The sequence below is a fragment of the Histoplasma capsulatum genome, genomic scaffold, assembly GCF_000149585.1.
Source record: "Histoplasma capsulatum NAm1 scaffold_4 genomic scaffold, whole genome shotgun sequence".
In the NCBI taxonomy this organism is placed as follows: domain Eukaryota; kingdom Fungi; phylum Ascomycota; class Eurotiomycetes; order Onygenales; family Ajellomycetaceae; genus Histoplasma; species Histoplasma mississippiense.
This window is the reverse complement of record NW_001813979.1, coordinates 716,678-725,952: the sequence shown is the minus strand read 5'-3', so window position 1 is coordinate 725,952 and position 9,275 is coordinate 716,678. Positions and strand designations below refer to the sequence as shown.

Genomic DNA, 9,275 nt, shown 5'->3' with positions numbered 1-9,275 from the left:
TCAGGGTTGACGCGCACAATATGCTGGAAGAGCTGAATGTAGTCTGGCTGGTATCCGGCTTGCTTTGAGAAGGCCAAAATCTTGTCGAACTGGCCGGTTTCGGCAAAGCCGGCGACCACTTTGTGAGGCACATTGGCTTTCAAGTAGATGTTGAGTGCAAGATTCATATCATGTGGGCGCACCAGATCACCAAGTTCCTCCGAACACCCAAGCTTGTTTTCGGACATCCATTTTTCCAGGAGATGTTTTCGACCTTGCTGCAGCACAGGTCTCACCAGCTCCACACTCTCATATTGGTTCATACCACCTTGATCAAGGAGCATCCCAAAATATTGCAAGATAACGGACATGCCTGTTGCGGGCTGCGGAGCATTCTTGAGGAGATTAATGGTCGCAGGCGTACGAAGGAATCCGCGAGGAGAGTTAGCTGCAATCTTAGCAGCTTGGACATAATCTCCCCGTGCCACCATTGAGTCGAATTCTCTCTTCAGAAAACCATCCGCTCCTGGAAGTCCTCCCTTCGACGCGAGTCTGACTGCAAGTCCTTCGTTATTGAGCTTTTGTAGAATGTATGGGATTATCTTTTCTTCATCGACGCTGACGGCAAGAACTTGGCCATCGCGGTTAACTCCAACGAGACCCGCCGATTCCGAATCAAGGGCCGTGGCGAATATTGATCTAGAAGAAATTCTGTTCAAAAACAGACAGCTACCACTCTCCAGATCGTACAGATGAATGAAACCGAACATCGTCACGATGTAAGCGATATCGTACTTCCTAGAAAGCTGAATAGAAGAGGGGAAATCTGTAATGGCCTCCGGCGGGAAAAAGAGTTGTTCAGCTTTCTTGGGAAATTTTTTAGTGGGGTTTTCGTTGTCGATTTCCACAATGTGTATTTTCGCAGCGGTTGAAGTTCGAACAGCAAACGTGAAGATTTTCGTTTCAGCAGGGTTTCCAGCGACGCGGATTTTGCCAAAGGCTGCTGCGTGCCCTTCGATTATTTGGGATTCGGATCGCGCACGGGAATAAAGTTGAATCTTCCCCAGAGTGGGCTTGCTGTTGTCTTGGGCCTGAACAGCAATAACTGCCGTCCATTGCTCATCATCTGTAGTTTGGTAGTTAAAGACTTTCCAATGCTAGAAGCGGCAGAAACGGTCAGTCAGAAAATCTCAGGAAAAACAATACAATAGATAAGATACCCACCTCCTCATCTATCCTTTCTTTATGCACAGATGCTTCAACAGGCTGGGTTTTCTCGCCGAATACGTCCCAGTGGTAGGAATGGGTTGCTGTCACCAGGGCAAGAGAACGCTCATTGATCCATTTCCAGAACAATATCTTGACTCTAAATCTAACGTCCTTCAGTATCTGTTCCGTCTGGAGGTTTATGATTCGGAGATTTCCGTCTTCCGACCTGACGGCTAGAATGTATTTATTCCAATGCATAATAGCACTCGCGCCAGGGATGGAACGACGGATGATTTCATCAGGGTTTTTGGGATTGACCACAAAGATCTGCTGTTGGCCACCGACATTCTGTCGTACGCAGACGAAGCGGTCGGACTCAACGGTCTGATTTTGTGATCATGAGATGGTTAGATTTAAATAGTTCTAGAAAGGACAGAGGTTGACGTTTAAGGGGGGGGGAAGTATCAGAAAACGTATGGGCAACCTACACATGTGCTAGGAAAAATGGCGTTCTCCTAGATGGGGAAATGGGGGTATTAGCACGCTATTCATTTTGATTGTGCAACTTGCCGCCAGCTTCGATAGAGATGCGCGGTTCCCCAATTGAGCTGGCAATGAGATGTCGCATGTGGAAAAAGTCGTGGTTGCATGAGGCAATAAAAACATACCGAAACTCCGATGGATTTCAGCTAAAGACAAACCAGGCAGAAGTCAAAGTCAGTCTTGAATGCCCATATACGCAAGCTCGGGTTTGAAACAGAGACAGTTGTGTATACCTGTAAAAGCTCAGTGAGCTTGATTGGGATGTCTGCGGGATTGGCCATGGTTGCGAAGGCCGAAGGACGACGACCTCATGCACCCAAACAAAACGCCTTGCGCAAAGAGATGAGTCGCGCGTGAGGGCAATAGCAATGACGTGACCAAGAAGGAAAAAATGCAGGAAATGGAAAGAAAGAGAAGGGAAGAAAAAGTGGTGGTATGAGGGATTGGGGAATGGAGGTGCGAAGATGTTTTGTTTGAAGGGGAGAGAATCCAGCTTCAGGAGATTGTTGTCGTGGCCTGGGCTGTCAGGTCACGTGGCAGCCGCAGCCGCAGCCGCAGCCGCAGCGGGAAAAGTCTACATAAAGGACGTGGATGTAGATGTGTATTGTCTGCTTCTTCATGTCCATCACTTCGGCTGGTGGACAACGCACCGGCTGGCTGCCCATCAAATCCTCAAAAAGGGCTAACAATCTCCTTTGTCTCTTTGTATCTTCGGTCTAATCTTGGGTCAGTTCGCCAGCATACTACCTTATCCCTACATTGAATCGAATCCGAGTACACCTTCTGATCATCTGCCCATTATTACTACCATGCGATATGTACTATACGGATCACAAGGGCGGCTAATATAAGCAATGCATACCCATTGGCCACTGTTGTCCTTCCAACCTTCAGGGAAATAAGGAATAAGAGAGGCAATAAGAAGTTTCCTGCGCATGATATCGCCTTCAATTTCTCCTCCCACCACTCTCCTCCTCACCTAAGCATCGATCGGTGAGGACGTGTTCATATTAAATGTTCTCTGCATGTACATGTACATACCCGTCTTTCCTACCCGCCTATTCCCGAGACAATCATTCTCCCTTGTGCGAGGGGAGATAAAAAGCGTAATCTGCAGTGCCCCTCTTCTGTCCAAGCCAGCCAATTCTACAAATAGAAGTGCCAATAACCCCTTCACCAAAGATAACCACCAGGGCTCAGTGGTAGTTAACTAGGGACTGGCTCTGAGGAACCCGGCAACTTGATAGAAGACTAAAGAGCAAAATAGGGATTCAATCAGTGATTCCAATGTAATGGGTAGATGTTGTGTAGTTGGCCCTCTGCCTCTGGCATAAGCATTTTATATCATGACTGCCCACAGACCGACCTACATACTTACAGATGCATAGAGATTGATAGTCGAAGAACTACCAACCATCCGTTCGACTTCCTCTGTGGGTGAGATAGATTAATATGCAGTGCCTCTGTTGAGATTGTTGTAGCTTCGTCCTCCTCCAAGTTGGATCAAGCCACATCCCCCAATTCCTGCTGCTCTCTTGCGCCTGGTGGCGCCTAATGACAACAATATTGAACATGAATCACGGGAAACGACAACCTCATGAGGCCTGGTGCTGGCCACCGGGACATTGGGCAGGTCTGGCTGAGTTGGAAAGGGAATGAAAGTAGTAGTTCAGTTCGTGTATCCTAGTACCTACTAGGAATGGGAATAATCAGGATAATAAGGTGCAGAGACAGTTATAAAACCACATCGTTGAAATTGGAAAGAGAAGAGAAGAGAAGACAAGGTATCAATGAAACGTAGATTCAAAAATATGAGAAGCCGGTCCTTGGACTCCAGCTTATACGTATTGTATGTACTCGTTACACTATAACATGCAGGCTTCATCAGAGCTCTCACAATCACAGCCTGACATCGCCGCGAACTTTAACTTTTGATAACTGTCTAATTTTTTCATTTTACTCCCGGCAGTTGATGATATAAAAAAAGAAGAAAGAAAGAAAGAAAGAAAGGGGGAGGGGGGAGGAAAATGTGCGAACAAAAATTAAAATATATACTAAAAGATCAAATCAATGGTGGAACAACCGAGTGCCTTGTTCCACAAACACAATCCCCAACTTTTCCGCTGTTTCAAAGACAGGGCCATCGTTCTGGCTCCCGCTTGGGGCAGCGATGTATTTAGCACCTGATCGTGCGGCGCGAAACACATTGTCGATGAACGGGAACTGTAGTAAAAAAACAAGCATCAAAAGAACAAGGGTATATTAGCAATGTACCCTCTAAAAACAGACCGCATGAAGAAAATATAAGTGGTGGGGAAGGAAGTAAAAGCAAAGCGAATGCAAAAAGAAGACTCACAAAAGCATCCGACGAAACGGCCACCTCTCCCAACTGCTTCAGCCACGCATCCCTCTCCTCAACCGTAAACGGCTCCGGCACACACCCTTCCTCAAACACTCTCTCAAAATCAGCCTTCTCGACGGCATTCCCCGGCACCTGCCCGGAACACAACATGTCAATCGCATTGCTCTTATCTGCCCGCTTCGTGCCGGGCTTCCAACGGATATTCAGCGCCTTCTCATGGAACCGCATCCACCAGTTATCTGCCTTGTCGCCCGCCAGGCGCGTGCAATGGATGCGGCTCTGCTGGCCTGCGCCAAGGCCGATTACCTGCCCGTTCAGAGCGTAGCAGACAGAGTTCGATTGTGTGTATTTGAGCGCGATGGTGGCCACGGTAAGGTCGCGCAGAGCGGAGTCGGGGAGCTTTTTCAGGCCCTTGGGCGTGACGATGGATGTGAAGGATTCGTTGGGGTGGATGGTTGCGTCGTTGCGGTGTTGAGAGAGTTGGATGCCATAGACGGTGCGGGATTCCTCGCCGGGGGGGTTATAGGTCTCATCCATTTGGAGAACGAGATATTTACCGCCTTTTTTCTTGGTGAGGAGGGCTAGGGCCTCCGGAGTGTAGCCCGGGGCGATGACGCCGTCAGAGACTTCGCGGGATATGATTTTGGCGGTGGGAACGTCGACGATATCGGAAAGGGCGATGACGTCTCCGAAACTGGACATGCGGTCTGCGCCTCTGGCGCGGGCGTATGCTTGTGCCAATCCCGAATCGTCAATGCCGGCGATGTCGTCGACCATGTATACCTTCTTCTCCTTCTCGTTCAGCGGGACACCAATGGCTGCACCAGCAGGAGAGACGTGTTTGAAACTGGCAGCAGCGGGGTAACCCAGAGCATGCTTCAATTCCTTAACGAGAGGCCACGAGTTCAAAGCATCAAGAAGGTTGATATATCCCGGAGACCCACCAAGGACCTTGAACGGCAGCTGACTCTGTCTTGTGAAGGCACAAGCGGGTTTCTGGTGGGGGTTCGCACCGTAACGAAGTGGGATGTACTGAGAATCAGCAGCATACTTCTTCCTGAAAAAGCCCGAGATCGCCTCATCGTAGTTCGCGGTGTGCTCAAACGCCTTGAGAGCGTAAAGTTTCCTGTTCTTCTCCGGGATATCCCCCGCCTCCAGCTCAATTAGGAATTCCGGGTAATCGCTGGGATCGCTGAGGATGGTAACACGGGCATGGTTCTTGGCCGCAGCGCGCAGCAGAGTGACACCTCCAATATCAATTTCCTCGACAGCCTCTTCAATTGTAACATCGGCCTTGGCCACAGTCTCCTTGAACGGGTATAGGTTGCAGACAACGAAGTCGACCTTGGCGATCTTCTGGTATGCCAGGTCCTGTTCGTCGGATTCGATATTCCGGGCGAGGATGCCGCCGTGAACAGCCGGGTGGAGAGTCTTCACACGACCGCCCAACATTTCAGGGGCATGTGTGATGGCCGATACATCTCTGGTTCAAACCAGCCATCAGTATTGTTGACAGCGGAAAGCCCATTCACACGGAATTTATGCCTGCCCTCAAGAAGCGACCAACTCACTCAACCGGGAACCCAGCCTCCCTAATCATTTTCGCTGTACCACCAGATGCGAGCAAGCGGACATTGTGTTGGATAAGGCCCTTAGCCAAATCTAGTAGGCCGGTTTTGTCGTAGACGGACAAGATCGCTGGAGTAATTCAAGCACAAATAAGGTTAACAATGGGAAATGTAGAATATGTTGGAAGAAGACAAATCGATATGTACCTGACTTCTGCACCATATTGTCACGGAAATACCTAAGAGCAGGCCTGTCGAGCTCGGTAGCGTCGAGAGATTTCTTGAACGTCTGGGTGGATGGGACTTCATCAGCCATAACATGTTTCAAAAACTGGATTGGCCGATGTTTCCCCAGTATAGCAGCAAGAAGAAAGAAAAGAAAATTTTCAATGGGTAGAAACTTGAACAAACGGCAACAAAGCGAAACAGAGGCGAGCAAGGACAGACGGAGCAGGAGGACTCGGAATGAGCTATATCATCCCTCAGCCAAAACCCCCCTCAGTCCGTATATACTCTTCTAAAGCCCCCCCCCCAGGGATCCCCACACCAATCACCAAAAAACAGACAATCAGATCACATCAGGTAGCTACCAAAGGGATGAAGACGGAAAATGGCGACAAGGCATTGGCAATTAGTATTAGAGATCGAGATGCGAATAGCTTACCTTACCTGGGGTTTGGTCAACAATTGCTACCTCGCAGACATGTGCTCAAAATAAAGCGAATGAAGAAAAGAAGAAAAGTGAGAAAAGCGAATAAAGGGCAACCTGTCAAGCAATTCTTCTCACTATCTCTTCTCCTTGGTTTTTGCCCGCCAAATCATTTTTCTTTCAACGAAGTTTATTAGTTGATTTGTGTTCCTGGCCCCTCAACCCCACCATGCTTATGTAATACGGCATTCGGCCTTCCCAACTGGTTAATAGTTAGCTGTCAACCTTGGAATAGACGTTAGTTAAAAGGGAATTACCCCCTTGCACACCAGACGAGGAATTGACCTCTATTATTTACTGATAGAATGAAATTGAAACCACGTCAAAGAGGAGGACGATTTGACGTATTTATTTGTCTTATTGCATCTTAACCTCCCCCCCCCCCCCTCCCCACACTTCTGATGATCATGGCCGTGGAGATCAGAGTAAACTGGTCTTGTTGCAGCTTTCACCTCTCACTTTACCATAATACCAGAGGACATACATAGTAAACGGATAGATGAAGCTGAGGCCTGTGCTTTGAAGTTTGAAATTTGTCCTGCTTTTTTGTAACGTATTAGTAATCAACTGCGTTTCTATTTTCATTGAAGGATTGTAAAACTCCTTCATCGGCAATGTAAAGGTTCTAGTACTCATGAGTATCTTCTTGAGGAATCTGTAATATCTGAGGCAATTTCAATTCAGAGAGGAAGATGATTTATTCTTTTAGTTAGTAATAGTAGTATAAAATGGATGGCTCAAGAGGGTGGATGGATGTTTTCAACTCGAGCAGGCACTTGATGTTAAAGCCACCACTGCTGGAACAAGACGGCAGTAGGCTCAAATATCACCCTCTCCAATAGGATGTTTGTATAGCTGCCACTGCATATATATATAGGACAGGATGCGTGTTGTGTAGTCTAGTAGCATTTTACCTATTTGGGGGGTTGCAAACAAGGCAAACACCTCAACATCACATGATCATCATCTCGACCTCATTTATTCTATTTCTTCTTTTTTCCTCCTTTCTTTTTTTTCCTTCTTCCTTCCCCATGAACAACGCAAAAAAATCCAACATTCTACCAAAAAGCGTTCCTACAAAGGCAACTCTCTCTAAACCGTTTTTTGCCCATGAGGTATGGAAATCGTCTATTAGAATGGAGAGTAATTGAAAGGAAAAACTACCTTTGTTTGGTTTTTTTTTCTTTTTTTCTCGTCGGTCTTGGGTGCAGTGTCATTCTTTTCTCCGCGTTCCCTCTCTCTATATAGAGAAAAGAGCGCGGAGGTAGGCTCTGAGTGGGATTGCAATGATTGGCGGGACATTCATTCAGAGGTATAATTGCAGATATGCTCGTTTGAACGTTCGCGAGTTTTTATTTATTTTATTTTATTTTATTTTATTTTATTTTATTTTATTTTTTAAAGCAGGGCAGAATGGAAGGAAAGGATGGTCATTTTCCCTTCCCCCTTATATATAAATAATCAGACAAGCGAAAAAAAGAAAATATATCGGTCAGTATTCAAACTGTCAATAAAAGTACATTGAGAAAGAATACATGCCCTGGGGAATCAAGTAGCCGAATAATGTTATCTCTCATTTTACCTCCTCGCCGCCATTTAACACAGTTGAGATTGTAAACATCAAGTTTCTCGCTTCCTCCTTCCTCCATCCTTTTCCCCTTGGCTGATCGAGTGCGTATTTCCAACTTTGTGGTTTTACTTTCCACTTCAGTCCCCCAACACAGGTGAAGGAGGCCCCTGCATTAAAAGCCGCCTTTCCCAGCCAGATTGTAATCCCATAGAAAAAATAACAACGACAGCCAGCGTTAATTATATTAAAAAAAAAGCAGTAAACAAAAATTATAGGAAACAAAAAAAGGTGGGGGAAGGAAGAAAAGCAAAGAAGCAAAAAGTTTTCTCAGCGAAGAAATGAGATGAGACCAAACGACGGTCCTCTCTCTCTCTCTCCAGCCGTTAACAAGCAGCCAGATGTCCAGCTCAGCTCTCCCAACCAACCGCCAACCGGCGCCCAATATTCCCAAAACAAACACAACTGCAGAACAATACACTGGCAATCCATGTCCCTACCGCAATGCTCTCCTGGGACGCGAACGAGAGTATCCCTGAACCATTACCGGCAGCAGCGGATTCAGCTGCATTCACCGTCAGGCCCTGCACGACGTCCGGATTGATGCCCAGTAGCGTGACCATGCCCAGCAAGCCGACGGCGGTGGAGAGCATGAAACCTGGCTTTGAGCGGTCGATGAGGTACCAGAGGAACGGGTTGACGAGCGCGAGGGTTAGGGAGACTTGGAGAGTTGATTGCCAGGGGAGTTTGCGCTAGGAGAGGAGGGAGTTAGTTTCAGGTATAATTTTAGACATAAGCCGTCGAAGTTGGGGGGGTGGGGGTGAGAGGGGAGAGGGAGGTTGCCTATATTTATATAGAATTATTACTCACAATCGCAAACGCAATCCCCACAAACGCACCGATGCTCCTGACAACCTGATTCCAATCGGCCGCTATGGATCCCGAATCCTTCAATTGCTCCCTGTCCACCTGCACGGGTACCTTCCCATTCCCATTCGCGCGCACAACCCCACTCCCACCCCCGCTCCCATTCATATCCCTATTACTAACCTCTACATTTCCATTGCTCACTTACGGCTCCTCCCCCTCCCACTACCACCCCTTGGCCCTACACTCACCGCTTCCCGAAGTCCACCCGAACAAGTTCAAAGCACGGTAGCATGTTTGCCCAAACACCTGCCCCTGCACACCGAAAAAACATCATATACTATCAAATAACCACCCTTTGATTGAAATCTCTGTACTGAATGTTAAGGATTGCCTCAAACGAGGTAGATGCGTTCGTGGGTGCACATTGTTGGCTCTACCTGATGCATAGGAATAATAGGATGGACCTCT

The 9,275-nt window shown here is 47.4% G+C and overlaps 3 protein-coding genes across 3 annotated transcripts in view; all 3 read right to left on the bottom strand.

Moving 5' to 3' along the window:
- HCAG_04225 (clathrin heavy chain) overlaps positions 1-2,012 on the bottom strand; it is a gene marked incomplete at both ends in the record, with an annotated part of 5,606 nt that extends 3,594 nt beyond the window's left edge. Inside the window, 4 exons of the mRNA XM_001540335.1 lie at positions 18-1,105; positions 1,200-1,572; positions 1,857-1,877; positions 1,965-2,012. Of these exons, the coding sequence (XP_001540385.1) occupies positions 18-1,105; positions 1,200-1,572; positions 1,857-1,877; positions 1,965-2,012 (1,530 nt within the window). The remainder of the gene's footprint in view (positions 1-17; positions 1,106-1,199; positions 1,573-1,856; positions 1,878-1,964) is intronic.
- Positions 2,013-3,798: 1,786 nt separating this feature from the next.
- Positions 3,799-5,977, bottom strand: HCAG_04224 (bifunctional purine biosynthesis protein ADE17; the record flags this gene model as incomplete). Its single annotated transcript, XM_001540334.1, has 4 exons — positions 3,799-3,954; positions 4,088-5,576; positions 5,665-5,791; positions 5,869-5,977. The coding sequence occupies 4 exons, from the start codon at positions 5,975-5,977 to the stop codon at positions 3,799-3,801; spliced, it is 1,881 nt and encodes a 626-aa protein (XP_001540384.1).
- Positions 5,978-8,347: 2,370 nt separating this feature from the next.
- Positions 8,348-8,972, bottom strand: HCAG_04223 (predicted protein; the record flags this gene model as incomplete). Its single annotated transcript, XM_001540333.1, has 2 exons — positions 8,348-8,689; positions 8,808-8,972. 2 exons carry the CDS (start codon positions 8,970-8,972, stop codon positions 8,348-8,350), a joined length of 507 nt encoding a protein of 168 aa, XP_001540383.1.
- Positions 8,973-9,275: the final 303 nt, after the last annotated feature.